General features: G+C 41.1%; 1 protein-coding gene across 4 annotated transcripts; it reads right to left on the reverse strand.

Annotated features, from left to right (window-relative positions):
• Window positions 1-1,886: 1,886 nt before the first annotated feature.
• On the reverse strand, window positions 1,887-24,488 carry LOC132980611 (collagen alpha-1(XXVI) chain). Of its 4 annotated transcripts, none has more exons than XM_061046832.1 (14): window positions 23,935-24,488; window positions 23,600-23,722; window positions 22,860-22,963; window positions 9,900-9,961; window positions 9,691-9,817; window positions 9,262-9,351; window positions 9,001-9,129; window positions 6,524-6,616; window positions 5,783-5,835; window positions 5,628-5,690; window positions 5,169-5,204; window positions 5,037-5,081; window positions 4,870-4,954; window positions 1,887-3,676 (listed from the first exon to the last, which is right to left on the reverse strand). In XM_061046832.1, the coding sequence occupies exons 1-14, from the start codon at window positions 24,111-24,113 to the stop codon at window positions 3,537-3,539; spliced, it is 1,329 nt and encodes a 442-aa protein (XP_060902815.1). In that variant the 5' UTR covers window positions 24,114-24,488; the 3' UTR covers window positions 1,887-3,536. The 4 variants fall into 4 exon arrangements, with proteins under 4 accessions (XP_060902815.1, XP_060902813.1, XP_060902816.1 ...); XM_061046830.1 differs by having other exon boundaries at window positions 5,783-5,852; window positions 6,523-6,616; XM_061046833.1 differs by having other exon boundaries at window positions 5,783-5,826; window positions 23,935-24,487.
• Between the last annotated feature and the right edge of the window lie 52 nt (window positions 24,489-24,540).

Here is a 24,540-nt window from a genome sequence, read left to right on the forward strand (position 1 = left end):
AGCAACAGATGTTTCTCTTAAAAACATCCGTTGACTGGCGAGTGAAAAGTCTGCCTCTCGTTCTCTCAGGGGATCAAAGAGACCAGTCTAATCGCTATGAAATCTGTCACATTTGTACTGGTTTGAGGAGACATATTGACTTACAGTAGGCTTATTATGTTGTGAAACGTAAACCCAGACTACATTCACTTATTTTCATGTTTTTTTTTTTTTTTTTTTTTTTTTTTTTTTTTTACATCAAAAGACCTTATCTAGAAAATGGGAGGAAAAAATGCATATGAAACGACAAAACCCCCAGACAAATAAACAGTGTGGTGTTCCCATGGCAGCGTGGTGTAGTAATCTGACGGCTGGTTTCCCATGGCTGTGTCTCGCTGCCCCATAGACCTCCACTCTGTCTCACTGATGGCTCCTGTGATTGCAATCATCCATCTTACTGTCAAAGGCAAAAAAAAAAAAAAAAAGGGCAAGAAAGGGGGGAAATCACACACACCATCTCCTTCTCTCTCGCTCCCTCGTGTCCTGCAAACAAGCCACCCCACTGTGAGCAGAGACAACAAATGGACCACAATCCCTTCGCTTTGTGTTTGTGTTTGTGTGTCCATGCTTACACGATCAACAGGAGAGAACATGTGTGGGTGTGCATCTTTGGTTGTCTGTGCGTGCCCATTATACTGCATGATCAGTCACTGGAGTGTGCACTGGGGGGAGCGGTGGACATGTCTGATCTCGCAGCTGATCAAAAGCACCAGAGACTTGTTCCCTTGTGGCCATGCGAGTGGGGCCTCATATCAACATGTCTCTGTTCAGTAGACAGGAAAAACAAGAGAAGAAGAACAGGCAGAGAAAGAGGAGGAGGGATGGGGGTTTACATCAGGAGAAAGACGGAAACAGGCACAGATGAAAGGGTGCACAAAAAGGCCAGGGCGGTATATATGACAATGATACATCAGTGCACTTATCTCCCTGTTCTGATGAGCTAATTGAATGGCAAAAGGAAGATCTGTACTTATCTGTAGATCAAATAGCATTTGTGATCACACTCTGCAAATCTGACGGCGCTCTGTATCATAAAAGGCAAGAAATGTAAAAAAAAAAGAAAGAAAGAAAAAAGGAAATAAAACCTTAACCTGTTTGCTTACAGGTGAATCAGATGTTTGCATACTTCCCCTCTGGATGTCGGCGATAACCTTGACAACAACAACTTGTGTTATGTGATCACCCACAGAGAGGACAAAGAGCAAAAGAGTAAAAAAAAAACAAAGGAGACAAAACAGAGGGATGAAAGGAGAAGGAAGAAGAGGAGCTGTAAATAGTGTCACCATGCTGTGAAGTTGTGGTGTACAGCATGTGTAAACGTAATTATGTGTAATAAAGTGGTGACTCCACGAAATGAATCCCTTTGTTGTTGAGACTTTAATCTGACTTCAATTATCAACACAGATATATCTGCTGAGCGTTATGTCCCGCAAATTCAACAGCAAAGTTGAATGTTTAGCATGAAAGATAATGAAACATGTTACATACACAACAAAAAGGAGCCTTTAAGGAAGTAGGCCTTAATAAAATATGAACCGTTACCAGAGACTGAAAAAAAGATACAGACAAGTTCAAGTGTTTTGTGTTAAAAAAATAACTATGGGGTAAGTTTGTTATCTTGGGAAGATGCTTATTTGCTTTCATGTTAAAAATCAGATGGGCTAATTATTACAAGTGTAAGAACATCTGCCAGCAGAGGGTTAGCTTAGCTTAGCACAAAGACAGATAACTGAGTGAAACAGATAGCCTAGCTTTGCTAAAAGCTACCACAACGCACCTCGCTCCCCTCAAGCTCACTAATAACGTTCGTTTGTTGTATCCAATACAAATTGGAAATATAAAATGTGTTTCGTTTGGCTGCCACTATTTCTTCTGTGGGAGCAGTGACTTTGTGAAGTCTGAATTTAAGAAATGTTAAATCAAGGAGAAAAAGAAGCTGCCCAGTAGTCTGGCTTTAGATTGTTCACACATGGTGACAGAAGCGTGAAATCAACATTGGCATCCATTCACGTCTTGTTGTCTTTGATTCTAAGTAGCCGTGGTGGTGTTTGTGTGTGTGTGTGTGTGTGTGTGTGTGTGTGTGTGTGTGTGGTGATGTGGGGGGAGGTCCGATCTCGGCACCTGCGTGGTCAAAGAGGTAACCTACATCTAATCTCTTTTTTATTTTTATCCTGTGCATGTGAAAGTAGTGTTTTCTGACCCCACCCAAAAAACTCATCCTTTTTTCTTTCATCATTCAAAACTTAACACGCACCCTGAATGTCTGAAGGCTGGGTCTGCCTCGTGCTGTTTGTTGGGTGTTCAGTTTGAACTAGACACATAGTTGCATTGTATAACTCCAATTAAATAACGTTTTATGAAAAATGTTACACAAGCATACCAATTAATTGGTATTAATTATAATAATTATAATTATAATAAGGTCTCTTTAACACGTCAGTATAGATCTTTTTATCTTGTCTGAGATGTTGCAGTTGAAGTTCTCTAAATAGAGAAATACAGTCAGTAGGAGACTTTTCCGTCCTTCCTTTGTAAATATTTGAGGGTAAATAATTTGACTCTAACGCAGTATTGTTGTCATAATGAGCGTCCTGATAATTGTTCTGTGTCATACTTTGGACAGAGCCAGCCTATAGCACCTTCTCCATGTTGCCAGTCTTTGCACTAACATATTTAGCATATGATCTTGAGTAGTAAAAATATTCTCTTTAGTTCTCTGTTAAAAAGAAAAAAGCACATATTCAAAACGATTCCTTCACAGATGAACCTTGTGATGGAGAAAACAAAAGTTGTAACAAGCTTTATACTCAGGGGCCAAAAGACTCTGAGACTTATTGTACAATAATCATACCAGTTTGGAAACAAATCTCAGAGGCAGTTTGTGTAAAAGTCCATGAAATCTTTTCAGGTCTGGAGCTCAAACAGCCAGTCTGCTGGAGGTGCACTGGGGACAAAGTGGTTTGTGGCTTCCAGGCCAAAACTCAACAGCTTCAGCATCTTTTTCCTTTTTCGAGATCCAGATGTGTGTTCTCCAGATGTTATTCGTTTCACCTAACTTTATTTTAAGCAGATACTCTTGGCAGCTTGTCTTGTCTTACCTCAGTTTTAACAAGACAGAGACAGGGAGAAGCAAAAATGAAGAAATATGTTTGACAGGTTAACAGGTTTGAGAAATATGCCAAAAGCTTCATGACATTTTACGAGACTATATTTCTTCATGCAACATCGTACAGTACAAGTACGGTTGCTAAAGTAATGTAGGATTAACAGAGTCAAAAACCCGTCCATGTGGATGAAATGCTCAGCATCTCAAGCCTGCAAAGAGCCTTGTTTTACAGCTGTACTCATTCATAGTAAACAAAACAATAAAAGGCAAAAAGATTGTAATAAAATCAGCACGAGACACATGAAATAAACAAATATTGTACGTCCAGTCAAGCAATATCTGCAACTTCCATTACTATTGTACACAATACATACAAAATGAGACTACACTCTCAAAGGGACGTTCGCCTTTGTCTCTCCCCCAGTGCCGGTGATAGAGGAGGGGTCTGAACAGGCTGAAGGCGCTTGATCTTTATAGTAGAGAAAGAGAGGGGGTCCGATATGCTTCCAAATCCAGATCCTTCAGAGTTATCTATAGGTGTGAAGACGTGAACAACAGAAAAATAAGCATCCAAAACAATCCTTCTCTAACTGCTGCTTGAAATGAAGTATTTGACATTTTTGGAAAAAGTCTTGTTCACTCTCTGGAGGAGAGTTGATTGAATCACTCGAATGTCCGTGTTCTACGGCAACAGTCAACTGGAAAAGGTGAGAAACAGCTAGCTCGATAGCTAGCCTTACAAAACGTCGTTGTGCACGTTTAATCTAAAAATAAAACACCAAATAGTAAGAATGATATTCATGTGTGAGACTATTTCTTGGCTGAGCTCATGTTTGCAAAGGCGAGGCTCAGATCCAAGAGTTAGACCTGCACAACACCCTTCATGAAACAGTCAATTGAGGTCAAGTTGCTTGGATTTTGGTGCTGATTAAAAAATGATTAAACACCTAGAGCAAGTTTCATAGGTGCTGGTAGGCGGATTTTATTACAAGCTAGCTGTCACCCTCTGTTTCCAGTCTTTGTGCTAAGCTACGCTAACTGAAGGTTGAACGTGCAGTTCTATTCCAACACACTCTTCATCGAATTTTGGAAAGCTTAAACTTGCTGTGAGAATGATAAGCTGGTGTTTGTATCAAGTGCTGGCTGCTTAAATGAGAAAAAAAGCGGCTTGGAAAAGTCTAACATGTGACTTTTGTGAAATAGCAGCAGCTGGCCTAACTTCTGCCTCTGCTGTCTCATCTCCCTATTGAACAGCTAGTATATGGAACAAAGCTAGATCGTGATAAGACCTTTTTGAGGCTAATTTACCCTTAAGCAGGAGACGCTCCAGATTCCTCCATACCGGTTTTAATTATTAGTGGAGGTTGATTCTCTGGAAATGTGCATCCATGAATTTGGGAGATGGAGCATTTGAAGAGATGCATAGAATAAGATTTTGATTTTGAGTTTGTACACCTTAGTGTTGCTAATGAGTGGAGTGTGTTTGCTTTTGCTTGAGCAAGGTCAACTGTTCCCCCCTTGGTTTCAGTCTTCTGTATCGTCTGTGCTTAGCTAGGCTAAATGTAGCTACTGGTTGACAAGTTTCTGAGTGTTATCAATCTTCTCACGTACCTCTAAGTAGAGAGCGATTAAGCATGTTTCCCAAAATTGTCAAACTATTTCTCTGGCGTAATGATTCTGAACCCTGATCAAATGTTTGCCTCCGTCTTTGTTTTGCTCCTCACCATGAATGCCGATCATGTGCTCCAGGATCAGGACCCTCTCAGCCAGTATTTTCAGGGCCTCCCTGAGCTGCTGCACGGCCTCGCCCTGAAAAACACCAACATGTTTTTTTCATTTTGGGGCATTTTTTTAAATGACCTCAGCAGGAAAATAGACTTATATCCCTCACCTCATTCAAGCCTTCTCCAGGCTCTCCTTTTGGCCCTGGTGCTCCCTGTGAAACGAGATTAAAATAATCTTGTCATCTCTGTGTTTTGTATGTGTATGTTTGTTTTATGCAACATACAGCCCTCATACTTACAGGTAGACCCTGCTGGCCTGTCACACCTGGAGATCCCTGGTTGAGAAGGAACAGAGAGGAATAATTTAGGTCGTCCGTTCGCACACAAACTCTTTATCCCCCGTGTTAATCTGCCTCTTCACCAGATCTCCAATCTTAAATCATGCTAGTTTAGAATGGGATCAGGTTTAAAGACAGAGGCCCACCGGAGGGACGGATAAAAGCGAGGAGCTGACATGGCCGCTCTGATTAGTGAGGCCCGGCCTCGGATGAGAGCGGAGAGAAAAAGAGGAGGATTAGTCACAGCTCTGAGTGCGTCTTTGAAGAAAAGCTTGTCCACCTTTAATGTGTTTAAGATTGCATGACAGCTAGGAACATTTACAAACTGTAGAACAGAAAGCATTTTGATAGTTCATCAGAATCAAATATGTTCAGCCAGCGTGCTAATCCAATAAAGACAGGGGCTTTACCCAGCCTCACCTTTTCCCCTGGATCTCCTTTAGACCCGAGACTGCCAGACTTGCCTTGGGGGCCATCTTTACCCTAATGTAGGAAAAATGGAAGATCAGGCATTAATGAAATAAACTGAAACTGAAATAAAACAATGATTATTCTATTGATTTGCACACGCTCACATCTTGTCCAGGGCGGCCTGATATCCCTGCAGGTCCTTGCAGTCCTTGCAGTCCTTGCAGTCCTGGAGGTCATTCAGAAGAAAGAAAACACTCACACATGAGGGGGATTATGTCAAAATGTTTACATTTTTCTCTGACATTTGCACAATGTCAAAATATAATCCAGTCTCTTAAACAATGCTTTATTTAATTACAAAATGATATTGTCCAGTGAGAGAGAACTGCCAGGATTTTCAAACAAAAACTTCATATTTTCAGTATTTATTTTTGAAATTTCTATTAAATTAAGACTCTTTAAAATGAGATTTAAAAAAACAAGAGTCTGGTGGCGCAGTGGTTAGTGCGTGCCCCATGTATGGAGGCTATGGTCCTCCAAGCGGGCGGCCCAGGTTCAAATCCCACCTGTGGCTCCTTTCCTGCATGTCATTCCACACTCTCTCTCTCTCTCCCTGATTTCCATCTCTATCCACTTTCCTATCTCTCCATTAATGGCCCAAAAAGCCCAAAAATAAGAGTCATATTCTTGAATCTGCTTTAATCAAGTCTTCTTGATTCATTCTTGACTAATAATGAATGTCCTTGTCTTGATCCCACACAAAACATCAAATAGATTTTTTACCCTATTTCCTATGGAGCAGTGATTTGTTGCCCACTTAGAAGCATAATACATTTCTATATTCTTTTAAATGACTGAAGACATGCTGTGCTGTTTCACCTGAACTTCGGGGCATTTATTCATACCTGAGGGGCCGACAGGACCAGCTGGACCCGCTGGACCAGGAGGTCCGGCAACAATCTCAGGAGGAGTGAGAGCTGGACTGACGTGGAACTCCTCTGGAAAAATAAATAATAAAAAAAAAAAATGTAAATAAAAAGTGTCGTTCAAGCTTTGTACAAACATAATCTAGACTAATTAGGAAAAAAATGCTGATTGAGGATTCATTTAGAAACTTAAAGGGATTAAAGTTTATCATTTAGATCACGTCAAGAAAATACGTGAATGTGCCGTCATCTTAAATACCTTCAGCAACAGCAATGTGAAGAGTAACGCCCTTTTACATTTCAACAATATTTGACAGTTGTCTTTATTTACATAATCATTATTGTTTCTGGGATCAACACTGTGTTAAGAAGTATGAGGTGACCAATAGTAAAAATGTTAACTGAATCCCTGTCAGACAGGGCCTCTCTGCGAGGAGGAAGGCAACCAAGGAAACATCGGACACGTGGCTGCAGGAGCTGGGGATTGAACCCCCAACCTTTCGGTTGAGAGGCGACCGGAGCGAAACATTGACAGAGAGTTAAAATACACACATCAAAACACTTCAATGAGGTTTTAAAGTCATTAGCTGCAGTGAGAAACTGAACACTTAATGGACACATGTAATTTATTTCCTCATAGATGTAGTCATATCAGTAGGAAATGCAGACAGAGGTGATCAGTCATGATGTGTTTAAGGCACACCCAAATAGATCATGAGTGTGCATCATTGGATATATCCAATGATGCACACCCTTCTACTTTTACACACGTGTTTGTTTTGTTTTACGTATCTTGAGAAGGTGTTATGATTTTTTTTCTCTCCAACAATCAACACACCCATACAACAGGGGTCTAACAGCCTTAGTCACAGCGGGTCAGGAGCCTGTTTAACCTAACTGAAGAGTTAAGACATCAAAAGTCAGCAGTCAGGCTACAGATTTTCATCCTCAGTCAACAGTAGGATTAGATCCACTTTGAGCGACAGGAACAGCTGGTCAATCTCAAATTTGTCCCACTAATGGAGCTGTAAATGTTTGGGTATAACTTCTCTTGACAAAAAAACACTCCGGAGGTGGAAGTTGTTCCTTGTTCACAGCATGTAGGATGTTTTAAAGTATGCTTGTAAGTTTAAATTTGTTAGAAACCGCACCACACTTCCCCTCCACTTCAACATATGTTAGGAATCAGTCTTCCCCCGTGTTGAGACAGCGCTGTTACACCGTGGCTGCAGTCCACAGAGCAGCTCGAGAAGGAGCAGATTTCCCTCTGGAACTCATTTTCTAATGTTACAGTCTCCCCCAGCCTGGCTGCCTCCCCGAGAAACTCGACATGAGTGGCAGACTATCTCCTCCCTCCTTCATAGCCGGCCCAGATTTTGGCTCGGGGCCTCGGCCTGTTCCCCCCAAACGCAGACTGTTGTGCTGACAGCTAACAAATTAGGCCTGATTTACAGCCAGTTGGCCCCCCCTCAGCTTACATGGTCCCACAGACCCAAATCTACATAGTTCCAGACCCGCAGACACAGTCCCAGGCTCAGAAAGGCAGACGCAGCCAAAAAGCCTAATCAGAGCCAGCAGTCCTCATGAGGTAGTGATTATAGCATGGACTTCTGCTGCCTCCCTGTGGTAAAAGCTGGGTGTTGAATGTCAGAGATGTAACTTGTCTTTTAAAACATATGGTGGTTTAGGAGTTTGTAACAGTAAAAAAAAAAAAAAAAACATCTTATTTGTACTTTTGAGTTTAGATGGCAGGAATCTTTGAGGAGTGCAGAAGAAGATTGGAGACAAATGTCTATCCTTCAAATGAATTCAGTTTTATTTAAAACCATCTGAGCTAATTCATTAATGTTGTATTTGGCTCCATAGTTGTTGCTGCTTAATGAGGTTACAGTAAACAGTGGCTCAGCTGCAGCAAAACACAAGGAAACAATTATCTAAATGTAAGCCAGCCCTTCACTGACTGCACAGAAACAATCCTCTCTCCTTTATGAACTTACCGTCACTGAAATCTAAAGACACATCTTTCTCATTTTTAAACTTGGAAGCATGCTTTGGTCTCTATGCTTCCACCTCTGACCCTTTCAAACTATTTTCCAAACATTAAATCCCATCTTGCCTGAGTTCACATTCTGCCTGTCAGATTTACAGAGAAAAGAACAGGATAGACGTACTGCATGAAAACTGAAGCACGCGACTCATTGTAGGATGAAGCGTGCATAAATGGACCTGTGGTTTTGGCATAAATTCAGCCCATCCAGAAAGTGAACGCTTCAATAGTTTTACAAATTGTTCTCAGGTCAGAAATCAACCGTGTGTGTGTGTGTGTGTGTGTGTGTGTATGTGTGTGTGATCGACATCTATTATGTTCTCATTTGAGGCCATCTGGGACATTTTAGCCCTAAGTAATGTAATGTAATGTAAAACAGGGAATGTGGGAGGTTGAATTATTTGCTCACCTTGATTGTCCACATGAAAAACATCACCCCGCTCTCTGACGGGAAAGGAGCTCGGCCCCGGAGCACCCGGTGGACCAGGAGGGCCGGGGAGTCCAGCTTCACCTAGTAGACCTCTGCCACCTTTTGGTCCTGAAAACAAAGTGAAAATACAATACAAAACAAAGTCAACAGATAAGTTAAGTCATTTTAAATGGCAATCTTTCTTCAACCCATCTTCAAATAAGCAGACTAAACTGGAAGGTCTCATCCTTGATATTTTACCTGTGGGTCCAGGTAGGCCTGCTCTTCCAACAGGACCAGGAGGTCCAGCAGAACCTGGCAGTCCGATTGGTCCAGGAGGCCCTCGATTTCCTGAAACATTTAAACACAAGGTAAGACAATCACAGTCAGATGTAGATTTTCAGATGACAATACTGAAGATTTTGGGCCCATAGTTTCATTATTTATCATTATCTTGAAGGGGCAAGACTTGCTAGATGTATGTCCTGTCTTTTCTGATTTGGCTAAAACAGCATTGAACTATTCCTTTTAAAGATATCATAATAAGGAAACTTCAATGAAACTGAACAGAAATATATATATATATATGGAAAATATATCAGGGTTGCTTTGTGCTTTGCCACGAAGAGTTAAGAAAACTCCACTTAATAACTCCTTAAATTAAAAGTATATTTTAAGATGTGCCGGCACCTTGTGGCAGGTATGACGGTGGTGCAATAGGAGTGGGTTGGGGTGCATCCACCTCATTGTCTGTCGAGCCCTCTGGTAAATTGTTGACTTTCAACAAGGATGAACGTCCCTCTTCTAAAAGCTTGATCTGGAACAAGAGCAGCAGATTTAAGACAAATCTTCTTCTCTGGTAAACAGGATGAAGTCTGATCTTTTTTTTTTTTTTTTACCTTCGATTCAATGGCGTTTATTCTGCTGTTCATGTCAGTGAAGCTGGTACAGTTCAGACATTCTGTAAAGAAGAGAGACAGACATTAAGTTTCAAGGCAATCCTATTTCTTATTCTCCATCTGCCTTTTTTCTTTTCTTTAATGCTTTTTTTTTTTTCTCTTCCTGGCACCATCAAAAGTGTCTCTCTACATCACATGGAGCCAGCCAACATACATACAACATCCATCAAACCAGACCCCCGTATTTATGAGGGGTCCATAAATCATGTCACTCACTCACAGAATAAATATTATTTGACCTCTTGTAAAAATCCTCCCTCTCCATGACACACACAAACACAGGCCTAACGCACACCTGCTCGTCTCCTGACTCTGCAGGTTTTCTGTGCGTCTGCCCCCACACAGGGTGTGAAACTGCTCCCTTTGACTTTTCCATTTAAAAAAAATGGAGGCTTTTAAAAATGTTATCTTCAGTACAAGAAGCAACAAATGCTTTGGATTGTTTGTTTTCTTCTTTTTTATATTCTTTGACAAAAAGAGGAATGTTGAATATTTCCAGATTTATTGCTTGATAGAAACTTAGACTTTCTTTCTGTTTGACTTTGGCAACTGAAAAATATTACTATGCATGCACAATGTTGTAATGCTTGTTTAGCAGGGATTTTTGATGCCATCATCGCTCTATTTTGGACACTCTGGTCCCTTCTCTTACAAAATTATACCATTCAAACTACCACTAAAACCACAGATACCTACACATTCCTCACTGTGCTGCAGTTTTGGATGCTTTACGTGAGCTGTAACTCGAAATGCAAAACACAGAATAGTACAGTCCTTGGAAGAAACCCAGAATTTGTTCTAAATGTGAGCCTTCCTCTGGTCTACGGACCATAAGACGTCTGGAATGTCAGCTGTCAGTCCCACAGATGGGACCCACCCACATTGTGGTCATAGTGGGGATACCTAGAATGAGGAACAACTGGTGCTCATAAATAACTACAGGCACAAACAAAAATGACCCAAACTGCTCTGTTTTTTTTTTGTCTAAATCATTATCTCTGACTGCAGCACACAGGGTACAAATGGTTGCAGCTGAGGTTTCTGTGTCACTGAAATAGCACAGGGTGAGTGTCTGAGCCGAGTCAGTGAGTGTCTACGATCTTCTACATCCAGTCCAATGATGTATGGGACAGTGCGGCTTCTCAATGCTTCAACATCTTTAATATCTCCCTGGAGACGAGCCACAAAGGGAAACAACAATCAACAGCTCAAGGCGAAAAAACATTCCCCAGGACACAAGGACCCAAATACATTGAGATGTTTCACCAAAATCACCCAACATGAGCTGTTTGTTGTGACTGACTGCACAGAAAATACTACAAGGACACAACACTGCACAAAGGCAAGACTGCGGGCAATCATGAGCTCCAACAATGTGAGAGAAGTGATGAGTTGATATGCCTTCATCTCGCCGCATAGTTAGTCATCATCAGCCCAAAGGAAGTCTCCACCCTCTTAGCGCATCAATCTGCGATGCATTCCTACAGTTATTCTTTGATGATGTGGTGACATTTAGTTTTTAACAGCACTTGCGGCGTGGCTCGGACTGGAAGGTGGGAAGGTCCCACACTTTGGTGCAGACTGAAATATCTCAACTGCAGTCATAGTTTCCAGAGGATTAATCCTGATCATTTTAGTGAGCCATTGATTTTTTTCCCTCTGGTGAAACCACAAGGTTTTGGTTTTGGTTTTGGTAAACAAATTCACGACTATTGGATGGATTGTCATGAAATATGGAGCAGAAAGCTTTCCATACTTCCAGAGTATCAATCCCAATGACTTGACTTTTCCTATAGTGCGAGCAGCACGTCAAAGTTTAAACTTAAGAATCTGGTGTTGCGTTTTGCACTCATGTGTATGCCTTTCTAAGGATGGATTGTAGTCATAACTGTAAATCATTGGCGCTTGCAATTACACAAACATAAACAAAATAGTTATATACTTAATCAAACTTAACTATCAGCTTCAGATGTGGTCGGCCTGAACAAACATTCTACGCTAAGATGGTAAACATTGGAGGAAATTTATGTTCAAGAACTACTACAACCTCTTTCAAAAATCACACTGACATTTATATTGCAGCAAATGACTAAAATCACATTGTTTAGATGCTAGCATACTGATCATAGACTGTATAAAACATAGTCTCTATGTTGTCACTGCACGGTTTCTGAAGAGGGGTTATGATTGTGGTCATTCTACCAAAATAGATCAATCTAGAAAAAGGCAAAGAGGTGAAGCTGAGGCAACTCTAAGCCTTGATATAAACAAAATGGACGAGTTCTAAAAGAATCCCCTGCATACAGTTTACATGAATAACTTCCCTCAATGATGAGCACTTCTATTACTGCAACAACATCAACGGTCCTCATGCAGACACAGCTAGCGGCTGCCAGAACCTGCAGTGTGGTTTCAGGGCCTGCTGTCGCTCCGGAGAGTGATCCTGCCGAGCAACGCTCTCCTAAAATGTCTCGTCTCCTTTTTTATTGCACTTTATCCTGGGAATACCGGTTGCTGTATTTTGTGTCACTTCTAAATGTTTCAGTATGAAACAGTACATTCTGCTCCTGTTATTTCCATTTCCATCTATATTAAAAAGGAAATAATCTTCAGAAAAGGTAAAGGGGTAATAATGGATTTGAAGTGTCTAAAAATGTAAATTCTGGTTGGTGTTTTTTGTTTTGGATTTTGAAAATTTCAAAAAAATCAGAGAATCGAAAAAGACCAAGTACTTTGAGTTTTCTGTTGTATCTTTCATCACTACACGGATTTACACAAGTCAAACCATTTTTTGAGCCATGCTGTTTGAATTTCCCTCGGGATCAATAAAGTATCTATCTATCTATCTGTCTGTCTGTAAACATGTGTTGTGTCTGCTGTTAAATTGACATTTCCACAAGGGATCTAAATGTGTTTTCTGAGCTTTTGGAGAAAGCCTCAAGTGGACACTGGAGGAACCTCAGGGTTTTTTGCATCTCCATTCATGATGCATTTTCAAATATTGGTGAAAAGTTAAACCGCAGACTTCAGTACTTTTACTATAATATTGATAATGAAATAAGTATGATGGCTTTCTGCTCCTATGACACTAAAGAAAGGTTGCAGGTCCAATGATCACAGCTAATGAGATAACTTGTTTAATTGTTTAAGGTGTCAGAAAGAAACCACCCAAGTCTTATTGTGTTATAAACATGCACTCGAGGAAAACACCAGAACTGAGCCACTCTGCCATAAATATGAGCCAGCAGAGAGCAAATCATCTTTTTTTTTTCTCTCTCTCTAAAAAGGCGGCAGGCGGGATATCCGTCACTGCAGTTGGAATTTAATTATGTTGGGTTAGAAAACCAAACTTCCGCTGGGCTTGAGCTGATGTTTAGAGCAGGACCGCAGCTACAGAGTCTGTTTGGATCCATAATTACACCATGGCAACATAAGACCGGGTTATTTTTCTTGGATGGGGCTCAGCTCATGGGAAATATTCAGAATTGTGTTGTCTTTAGTGGGAAGCCAAATAAACAGAAAGAATGGGGAACGTTTTCGGCTCAAAAAAGATGTGAGGTAAGAATTGTTATGTGTGTGGGTTTTTTTTTTGAGTTTCAGTAACTTGTCTTCACTGGAAATGTTCTGAGGTATAGGGCTGTATGTTGACTAAAGAATCATTATGTAATTGAACAAAACAACCACAAACTTAAACGACATAACATGACATCTATTAAAACATAATATTGCTCGGTAATGCAGCATGTAAAAAAGATAGCATGTCCATTAATAATGTGATCTGCCTCATGTGATCATCTCAAGTGTAAAGTGGATGAAAACTAAGAGACGAGAGCAGACGGGCCGCTTGGCTCAAAGTCCCTCCAGGCAAAGCACAGCAGAGAGTAAACAAGATTAGAAACTCTTGGAAGATAAATCTTCATTTAAACAAAAGGGGAAGCAAAACAAGGACCATATTTCATCTCCGCAAACCAAAGAAAGAAAGAAAGAAAACAGACCCCCCCCCCCCCCCTAGTAGTGTGGGATTCATAGTACAAGACAGCACAGGATATTTTGGCACGAGTGTAAGTCAGACTGTGGGCATCGTCTGTTGAAACATTTCCTACATTAGACCTGGATACAGATCAAAGAAATCTCTTTCTTGCAGCTTTTTTTACACACACAAACGCAGGCAGACAGACAACCTTAACTGCGAAACAAACCATGACGCACACAGCTGTGGATGGCCGTTTTCATAATGCCTTCTCTGTCTGTTCCAGTGAGCGGGACGGAAGGATGATGTATTGAAACATCTTTTTGGACCGTCTGTAGAGTCGCTGTCACACCCCCAAGATACACAGACAAGTGTGTGCCCAGTCTGTAAGCTGTTTGTGTGTTTGTGTGTGTGTGTGTGTGTGTGTGTGTGCGTGTGTGTGGACCACAGTCGGAGTCCAAGAGCTGGCTGTGTCCCATGAGCCTGTTGTGTGTCTGCCCCAGCCAGCAAGTGGTCAGCTATTGCTGGCATAGAGAACAGCTGGCACAGAACACACACACACACACACACACACACACACACACACACACACACAAAGATACACACACAAACAGACAGATAGACACACACTCCTACTGTCGAAAACTCTCTCACTGAATCACTCACACACACACTTTGAAAACCACTATGTGCAGTAGTAGACAGTGAGACCATTTAGCATTTTTCACCATGATGCTAGCTGACAGGCTACACACTATTTTCATTAACCATTAAATTTGATGCATGGTGCTCTTATTACCTGAAAGAGCAAGATTCGTTCAACATCATTAAAACTCTCAGTGGCCATATTCCCCTGATGTCAAGTTCAAACGTTATTATAATGTTGTTCTTCTGTGTTTCATGTTGCAACTTGTATTAATGTGGACAGTCTGAAGATACTGAGAGAAACTGGACAGTCACATTTGGAGGGTAAGAGGCCATGTTTTAAGTTACACAAATACACATGATAGGGTTTTTAAACAACATGCTTAAATTAAACTACTACCTAATGTTACCTTTAGCTAGGAGTGTACACTTTTATTATCGTGTTTTTTTACCCTACAGAGCAGCAGGACGTGGCTGAATGCCAACATTAGATGTAGTTTGATGCCAGCCATTTCTGTTCTGAAGTTATTGTAGAGATTTCCACATCTTCTGTTATATTATTTAACGTTAACCAGCGGTAATGTTAGCTCGGATGTTTGGTTAAATGCTAACATTAGCTGTTTTCTGACAGGGACTCCTGGTTATCAAATGTCGTTTTAGCTTGAAATATGTCTTGATAATCTGTCTTTAAGGGCGGCAGTAGCTCAGTCTGTAGGGACTTGGGTTGGGAACCGGAGGGTCACCAATTCAAGTCCCGGTGCGGACCAAAATATGGAAGTTGGTTTGGTAGATGGAGAGGTGCCTGAGCACTGCCGAGGTGCCCCCGAGCAAGGCACCCAACCCCCTCCCCACCATCAGCTCAGGAACACCTGCTGTGGGCCACCCCATCACTCTGGCCTCTCTCCATTAGTGCATGTCCATAGGATCCTGTTTCTGCATGTGTGTGTGTATTTCGGCCTATGTGTGTGTTCATGACTGTTAGAGTGAAATGAAATTTCCCCTTGCAGGGATCAATAAAAGTAAATCTTAATCTTTACAGATGAGGATCATTCAAAAAGCAGTTACAACGTGCAACCTGGAACACAGATTATAACATTAAAACAGGATTTGAGTTTCCCTCTCTAAGTTCTCCAAAAAGTGAAGAAATAATGAAAGCTTGATAAGAGCAGAGTTGCACTGAGTTGTATGTTTACTTTGCACTATTGCACACAGCAAAATGCACCTCTGGGACAATAAAGTATTTCTAATCTTATCTTATCTCATCCAGAAATACAAAGTTGTCAATGAGACACTATTTTAAGTGGCTGGACATTTTCAAACATTACAAAAACTGAAACTACATAATTTATAGAGATCATAGGAGCCAACAAGATTTCATGTTGGTTATTCACAGGCTACTGATTTATTCTCTGCTGGAAGGCAAGTAGTTTCAGAGCTACAGGACTTGCAATGCTATTCCCTAAGTGCGTCAGATATTCAGAGATAAATATCTTGACAACTTTCTAATAAAATAAATCTGTTTTGACTTGTATTCAATTTGGAGATTCAATCAATAAACTCATTGGTGTCAAGATGTGTCCAATATGGTTTATCACCACATACCTGCAAAACAATATGAAATGATGAAACCCCCATCTGCCTCAGATGCACTTGAGCTACATTAAATACTAAGTAAAGAATGTTAGCATGCTAACAGGGAGCTGTTTATAGCCACGTCTGACACCTAGCCCACCATCAGAGGTAACAGGCCTATAAAATAACTACATAGAGATATTCCATTTACTCTCTGATGGTCGTGTTTGCTTTTGTGTGTCATAAAAAGGCATCAGTATTCATTTCAGTCTGTTTCAATACCAGCCAAAGGCTTCTTACAGTAGATTTAAAGATCTCCTTCAGTCGAGTTAGTAATGTCTGACTAAGCAAAGTTTCACTCTGAGGACAGAGTATGTTTCCATGGGTCACTATGTCAAAATCACCAATCAGCAACTTGTAGTCTCCCTTAAACCTAAACCCTCAAAATTTGTCGCAATGTTGATTTCTTTACGAATGACATATCTCTGTAAAGTGATTTTTTACAAACCTTAAAATGTGCATCTCCCTTTCTTCTTTCAGAGTGTGCACGGCAAAGATAGCCTGCACTGTGTAAGAATGGAAGAATCCGTCCAATGCAAATTTGATAATTTTTTCTAAACTCACGTTTTGTCTTATAATACAGAACCTCTAGCTAGGGCTGGGTATCGTTCAGAAATTTTCGATACCAACACTGATACCTTGACTTGGATACCGATTCCTAAACGATACTTTTTTCGATACCAATATTATAAAATCCATTTTAACAAAAAAAGAAAAAATTACACATTATGACCCTAACCCCTTTAGTTTTATTTTTCAGCTCCATGGCATTTTAAAACATTCAAAGCAGTTTTATAACATGAGAATATAAACCGTTTTACCACAATGTGGTTTAACTAAAATTGTCTGTTTCAACAATCTCTTTGACATGTTTCTAAACTTCACGATGCACACGGTAGTCAAGTCTCTGAAAACACAACAACAGACACGTGTGCCCTTTCTGGTTAAGCCGCCAATCACCAGCATTATTAGATCCTGCAAGCATGCTGCACGCTTATTGGCTCACTGATGCTGATGATATTGGATGCGCTCCTTTTCATAGAGCCGGGGCACAATCCGGCGAGAGGTGATGACAAACGGTGAGGGAGGGTAATATATTTTAAACGAGATGACGTTGAAATGATATGCAGACGGTGCGGACCATCAAATTTCGTAGGTATCGAAATGTGGTATCGAATGACAAGCCATTTTTCTATACTCTGTAGTATCGAAGCAATTCGATCCGTGCAAAAAAAGTATTGAATTCGATACCCAGCCCTACCTCTAGCATGGCTTGGGTTATTTGTCTTTTTCAATTTGTATAAAACATACAAACAGCACTACTGTTGAAAAGAGAAGCCACCTCAAACAATCCTGGTTTGTTTCTTATAAAGGGAAAAACAAAGTTCATCACAAAAACGCTAACAACTTCTAAATGTATTGCAGGGACTTTCCAGCAGACTGACAGACACTTGCGCATTAAACAACAAAACTTGTGGAAGCAAAAACCCACAGGTTACACCACCCCTTCATGGACACATGTGGCTTTGATAGACCTCAGAAACCTCTCCAGGAACATTTCTAGGGACTCATGAACTCTACCTGCTTAACTCAACATAAACAGATGTATGGAGCTGCAGACAGGGAGACAGGGGGACTAATGGAGGCAGGAAAACCTCAATGATAAGCTGCTGAAAGAAATGAAAAACCACAGGAGAATGAACAGATAGATCCTCATCCATCAGGCAGATCAGACCCGGGACTAGGAACAGCTGAGTTATCCCATAGCTCCCTGCAGGTCAAAAGTCACCTTCTGACCTATATTTGAGCAGAGCCAGGGACGTAACAGAGACATCAGTCATATCCTCACACCGTGGAGGCTGCACATATGGGATATGGTTCTGTTTTATCACTTTACTCCGAGGAGGGAAGAGCGGCAGATCTAAAGGACATAGGAAGTTAGATAAGTTAGAAGGCAGCGAAGAATATGGAAGATAAAGAGCTTGGCAGTGGGAAGGGAAAAAAATAAAGGACATGGAGAGGGCAAAACAGCAAATGCCTGCAGCGGGATGAAATGATAACGTGGAAAAAATGGAGGGAAGGTACCTTAGAATGATATATTATAGCTCGTGTTCAAGATAATCCCTCTAACAATGGGTTTTAACACACTTCCGTTACTTCCTCCTCTTATGGCTGCAGAGGAAAAGCGGCTTCATAGCTGCAGCATTAACAAATTAGCACATTTGACATCCTAAGCTTTCAGCCAACTTTTCACTTCTTTAATTAAATTCCTCTTTAACTTTGCTTTAAAGAGTGGCGTTTTGGCACATAAGCATTAAGCTTTCTTAAACCTCTATTCCTGAGCGTCTGCATGACATCAAAGGTTACTGCTGTCATCGGAGGAGGTCCTGGCACTTATTATTTTTGGATGAGGCTTCCTCGCACACAGACATTACCCACAATCCTTACAGTTAATATGATCATGTGTGCAGATAGGTGCTGGTATGCTGCTGTGACAGATTGGGAAGGGGGGGGGGCAATGGCAGGGAAATTACGAACACATTTCTCCCAAATGTGTTTCAATATGTTCCATGCCGTCATGTGTTAGCACAGCTCCGCTGAAAGCAAAATGTAAATCTTGAGATGCACTGTACACGGCCAGCACAAACCAGACTGTCAAATATATTGACAGGTCAGGGCGTCAAAGACATGTGTTCCGAAAACGCCCACTTTCCATTAGTTAACACAGAAATATTCACACTCTGCAAGCGGGTGAAAGCTACCTCAGTAACTCAATGGAATAAATTGACTGACTAGAGCGTCAGTTGTTCATATTTGTCCAAATGAAAATGTGAACATCAACATTTTTTAGAGCTGTGATTAGAATTTGTTGCAGAGAGTTTGCACAAATATTTGTTCAGGGGGAAAAACAAAAAACAAGAAAAGCTGATGCAGGCTTATCCCAATTACCTAGACTGCAAGACCACATATTCCAGTGGAATGTCGAGTGATCAAAAATAGCCAGATTTTCAGCTTGAAGGCAACTTAAATCCTTGTATTAGTTTCCATGTGCCATCATTAGTCAAGAGTACTATTTGATATAAGAACACCAAACAAATGTGTGCTCTAAGTTAATCATAAATAGATGAAATTGCTGTAAATGATGATTAGAAAGACGTTCCATTCAGAAAACCATTCAGGATCCCAGGGATGAAAACATGGAGCGAGAGCGTGAAGAAGTGAGAGAATCGAGCATCTTCTAATCTTAAAAAGGCTTAACTTTAACCCGAGCCTTCTTTATGAATCTTTATCTGCATCTCTGAGGGCCTCTGAAGTGGAGCCAGAACCCCATCAAACCAGGACCAGAGGTGATGTCATCTTCATTGGTTAAGGCTGTCCTCTCTGGCTCTGATAGAAGCAGCTGGCTCCGAGCCTACAGAGCTTCATAAAGTGTTGGCTGAGTGAAATAAAGACACAGAGATATGCACACACAAACACATGGACATAGACACACACACACACACACACACACACACACACACACACACACACACACACGATTCTGCTTCTAAACAAAACTACCCACCCGTAAAGACTTGTTTGACATAAAACAAAAATGGCTAATTTGCTTTCCTGCTGATAGAAGATCAATACCACTGTCAAGTCTGTAGAGAAGATATAAAGCTCACACAGCAACATGCAGTTAGCTTAGCATTTAGACTGAAAACAGTGACAAACAAATGGCCTTGCTCTGTAAAAAAAAAAAAAATCACTGATCAACCCATTATATCTGATTATATCTTGTTTGCCAGGAGCATTGCCTTCCATGATGTCCCTTTGCTAAGCTAAGCTAGCCATCTCAAACTGTAGCTGCCGCTTAAGACAGACAGGAGAGAGATTGTGGTCCATGTTTTTTACATAGCCAAAGCAAATTAAAGCAGATCTTTATGATGATGCCAAAGGGAATATTTCTGTAGTAGACCCTTCTTAAACGTAATGTGTTACTTAGTTTCATCATAAGTCCAGCTCCAATAACCAAATGATAAAAAACAACCTAAACAGTAACATGTCCGTACACAACACATTATAACTAGAATCAGAGCCAGAACTGAGACATACAAAAAAGAGAAATTACCAACCTATATGTTTTAGACAATAGATACAAATCACTCTTCAATCCACTCTTTCGTTGAAACTGTGAATAAATCCAATCACATGTAGCATCGATATAAAACTTTAAATTGTTAATTCTGCAGCGTCCTTTTTATGATATGACTTCTGAGAGCCCCATTGTGTTTGACAGATCTCAGCTGTGAAGCTCATGTGTGAATATAAAGAAACTCAGGCTGTCCTGAAATCTTCTAGAAATGTTGGGAGTGCATGTATGAAAACGGCTTTTGGGAAATTATAAATCAGGCCTCTCACCCATCGCATCATCTTAAATTGTGAAAGAGATGTCTGTAAATCAGAGGGGCTGTTTTAGGACAAACACTTAAAACACTTATTCATATCAAGATTTCCTATCTTTTGTTAAGTTCAGCTCACTCCACAGATATTTTTCTATGGCCATGAACCAAATCTTGCATGCATGGGGGTGTGTTTGAATCTGAGATTTTAGTGCACAGACATCTACCCCTTCAGGAGAGGAATGTAAAACAACTCTCCGACAACAAACTTTGCAAGCATACAGCTCAGTATGGATAAGGTCATTCATTTTATAGGGGACATTAGTATAAGAAAAAACACACCTTTGAGTCTTAAAGAATTCCTGATATGCATTTGCACTGTAGCTGACTTCCTTGACTTTAATCCACACGAGTGGGACCAATCTTTGTTTCCGAGCCTGATCTGAGCTTGGTCACGTTTGTTACAGAGAGCCGCCGGAGGAGTGTCATGCTTGTTAATCTCTGTGGGGCCACTTTCCCACAGAACCGGCTCTCTGCTCCGCTGCTGTCTGGGCCGCTCGGAGCAGCTGGAGGAGCCCTGTGGGACACACTCTCTCCTCATTACACTTTTCTCTTCTTTTCTCTCGCTGCACGGCCTCTTCCAATTCTAACACCTTGTTGTTTTCTGCGCACTCGTCCTAACTTTCTCCCCTCTGTCCTCTCTTTCTCGCACTCTGACACACTGACCTCCTGCCAGCTCCCCCTCCTCTCCTCGGTGTGAAGCAGACTGTGCACTGACGTCAGCCTCTGTCTTTAAGGTCTCCTCAGTTCTGTCTCTTCCATATGGAGGCAATTTTCCTCCTTTTCTCTCTCTCTCTCTCTCTCTCTCTCTCGCTCGCTCTCCCTCCACAGCTATTAGAACTTGCAAACACATTTCAGCAAACGTTAAATAAACAGCCAGATTACTTCTTCACACTCCTGCAACCACTTTGCTCTCAAGTGAACCATAATCTCCGGCATTACAGACTCAGCGGATGTTTTAATTTCTGTGAGGAATAATATCCATGACTGGACAAATAATGGTTTCCAAAATGCTTTCTCATAATGTCTGTGTTTATTCCATTAGTATGCATGTGTATTTTCTTAACTTGTGGTGATTTTTGCCCTTCCAAGTGCAACAGTGAATAATTCTGCTAAATGGAACAAGGTGCTGTAATTATGACCAATAACAAAACGTGCTCATTGAGGTAACTGTTAATGTTGGAGAAATTTAGGCAGACCATGCCAAAGGTTTTCATCACACCCAAATCGCTGCTGTGTCTAGAGGAAAAGAAAATCTACCAAGATGCTAGGCTGAACTCAAAGATTTGAAAAAGAAAGACGTTTTTGAATAGCAGTTTTTTTAGCCTGTGCAGCCTTAGACTCTCGTTAACATGCATCCAAGATGTTTAAAATACAATCTGTGAAAACATGTTTGTCAGTGTGGTTGCAACCCGTGGACACATACACATAAATATATAAACAACCTGACATTAGACTGCCAAACCCTCTATCGTTCTGTTTCTTTAGGCTGACCATGGTGGCTCGCCCCTGGGTGAAAATGCCTGTCTTTACTGGCATCCCAGTCTGTGGTGTGTGGTATCCAGAAGCAGTGCGGCTGAGACTACATCCCACTTTACAAGCTGCTCCTCTGGACGAGCCGCTCAGATTTTTTCATTCATTCTTTTGACTGTTAAAGCCATAATGGTATTTAGAGAGAAAGGAAAAACTGCCTCAGTGATATCAACAGTTCACAGTGTAGTAGTACGTGTGTGTGTGTGTGTGTGTGTGTGTGTGTGTGTGTGTGTGTGTGTGTGTGTGTGTGTGTGTGTGTGTGTGTGTGTGCGTGTGTACATGTACAGAGAATACAAAGGGAGAAATTTACGGATTCAAATTTGAACAGAAAGGTGTGAATGCACAGCTGTAAAAGAGAAGGTACAAAACCACAGAGAACAGGATCCCTTTCAAGTGCAGCATTAATTGCGCTTAATAAAACAGGCCTTCAATCTTAATTCAAAACAACTCTACAGTTATATCAAAGGCCAACCCCTGCACAGAAGCACGGTTTGCCAGTTACTTGACCACACACCACCAAACATAAAAAAGTGACTGTTGTGGGTAAAAGCTGCCTGCTGCTGATAAAGAGACACAGATGAACCACATGGCCTTTATTTCAGTCCCTGACAGGATTTAAGAGAGTTACATCATGTGAAAAAAAAAAGAATCAAAAAGTATAGATAAGAAACTTACCCTCACGACACTCTTCTCCCACAAACCCCGGGCAGCATCTCCACTCCAGTGCAGTGACCTGCTTGTAGGCCACCTTGAAGGACGGCCGGATCAGGGTCCTGTAGCTGGAAAAAAAAAACAACAACACATGGTCACTGACTTCAGGGACATGTTGTTTTACACACATACTAATTCACAGACATGATCAAGCTGGCAAATATCAACTTCTATTGTTTTTGTGAGGCATTTTTACAGCGTCAGGTCATGTGAGGACAGAAATGAAGCAATGAGAAAGGCACAAAACGTCCCAGACTAGATCTGAAACAGGAATGATGTAGTTACATAAAGGCTACTTTAGTTGAATATTTCTGTTTATGCAAACTGATGCTTCTAATCCAGTTCTACTGGGGGGGAGTTGGCCCTTCTGTTAACCTTTAAAGAATTTAAGTCCATTTAGATTTCATTTGGAGACAGTATCCCACCATTTTTTATTTTATTTTAGTAAAGAAAGTAAAAAAGAGTTTTGGAATATTTGAACAGAGATGAGATTTGAGAGAAATAATCTTTAACCAGTACCAATACAATCTTTTAACTTCGAAGAGGGGAGAAAACATAGCAGGGCAGAGATTTGTCCCGGAGGTAACGTTGTTATAAGTGATTCTCTAAAACAAAGCAGTATCAGAATCCTTAACAAATCACATAGCTGACAGGAGACCTGGATCTGGCTGAATGGGGGTCATCAGAGGGAACTTTGAGGGTACCTGATGACTTTGGAGCAGGGTCCGGGCCATCGGCATCCCTGAAAAACTCTCTGCACTGAGGTTTCTGTCCCATTGTGCACCTGACAGGAGACTGTTTTGGAAACAGTGTACTGACACCAGTTCCTAAAATAGAAAATAAGATTTCACATTTAAAATTTAAAAGACTAAATGACTGAAATCCCACATTAAACATACGTTAGAGTGTGAAACAGTGTCAAACTTAAACAAAACCTAAACAACTAAAGCAATTGTGTGACAGTTTGATAGAGCTGCAACACACATACACACTTCAAATGTTTCTTCTCACGGCAAAAGCGATGTGCATGTGAGCTCACCTGAGTTGGTTGCTTGACCTGGTGCCTGGTGGTCCCGAGTTGCCGCTCTGCTCCGATTTGATCCGCTGCCGCTGCACAGTGATGCCGGGAAAGCGATACACAAACCCTGTTCCCAACGAAGGACACACTAAACTCATCCACATGCACAGCGCGTAAAGGAACGGGAAAGACATCATCATCACCCTCCTTTCGACTGGTCTTATTTTGATTGAAAGATATAGTTTCGCGGAGACCGACGTCTTTGTGGCGAATCCTGAATCCGTCTTTGACAGATTTAAAGGAATGTGGAAAGAAAGTCTAAGCAAACACAAGTGAAGCCCTTAATAGGTTTGTCATTTCATCTCCCGCGACGAGAAACAAACGGTCCCTCTCAGAAGCCCAAAATGAATGACACACAGCCTGCTCCTATAGAATAATGCGCTTTACTGACGTTTGACATCGTGCCGAGAACCGAGGAGTCAAATATCCAGCGTGCGTAAAAAAGCGCGCGGAATGTGAAGGCTGTGAACGGAGTGCGTAAAAGCGCATCTGGTCCCGAACGGAAATCTCGACGATTTACTTTTCACATAGATCCCATTTCATATCTATGTATCTCTTGTCTCTATT

Source organism: Labrus mixtus, chromosome 9 (assembly GCF_963584025.1).
Source record: "Labrus mixtus chromosome 9, fLabMix1.1, whole genome shotgun sequence".
NCBI lineage: Eukaryota > Metazoa > Chordata > Actinopteri > Labriformes > Labridae > Labrus > Labrus mixtus.

Bases quoted from the DNA above. Each gene is read 5' to 3' on its own strand.
- LOC132980611 (XM_061046830.1), bottom strand. From the start codon at position 24,113: ATGATGATGTCTTTCCCGTTCCTTTACGCGCTGTGCATGTGGATGAGT. The intron at 22,964-23,599 runs GTACCCTCAAAG...TTTTTTTTCCAG, and splicing joins CCCTGCTCCAAAGTCATCAG to CTACAGGACCCTGATCCGGC. The intron at 5,853-6,522 runs TATGAATAAATG...TTCTTCTGAATG, and splicing joins GGTCCTGTCGGCCCCTCAGG to ACCTCCAGGACTGCAAGGAC.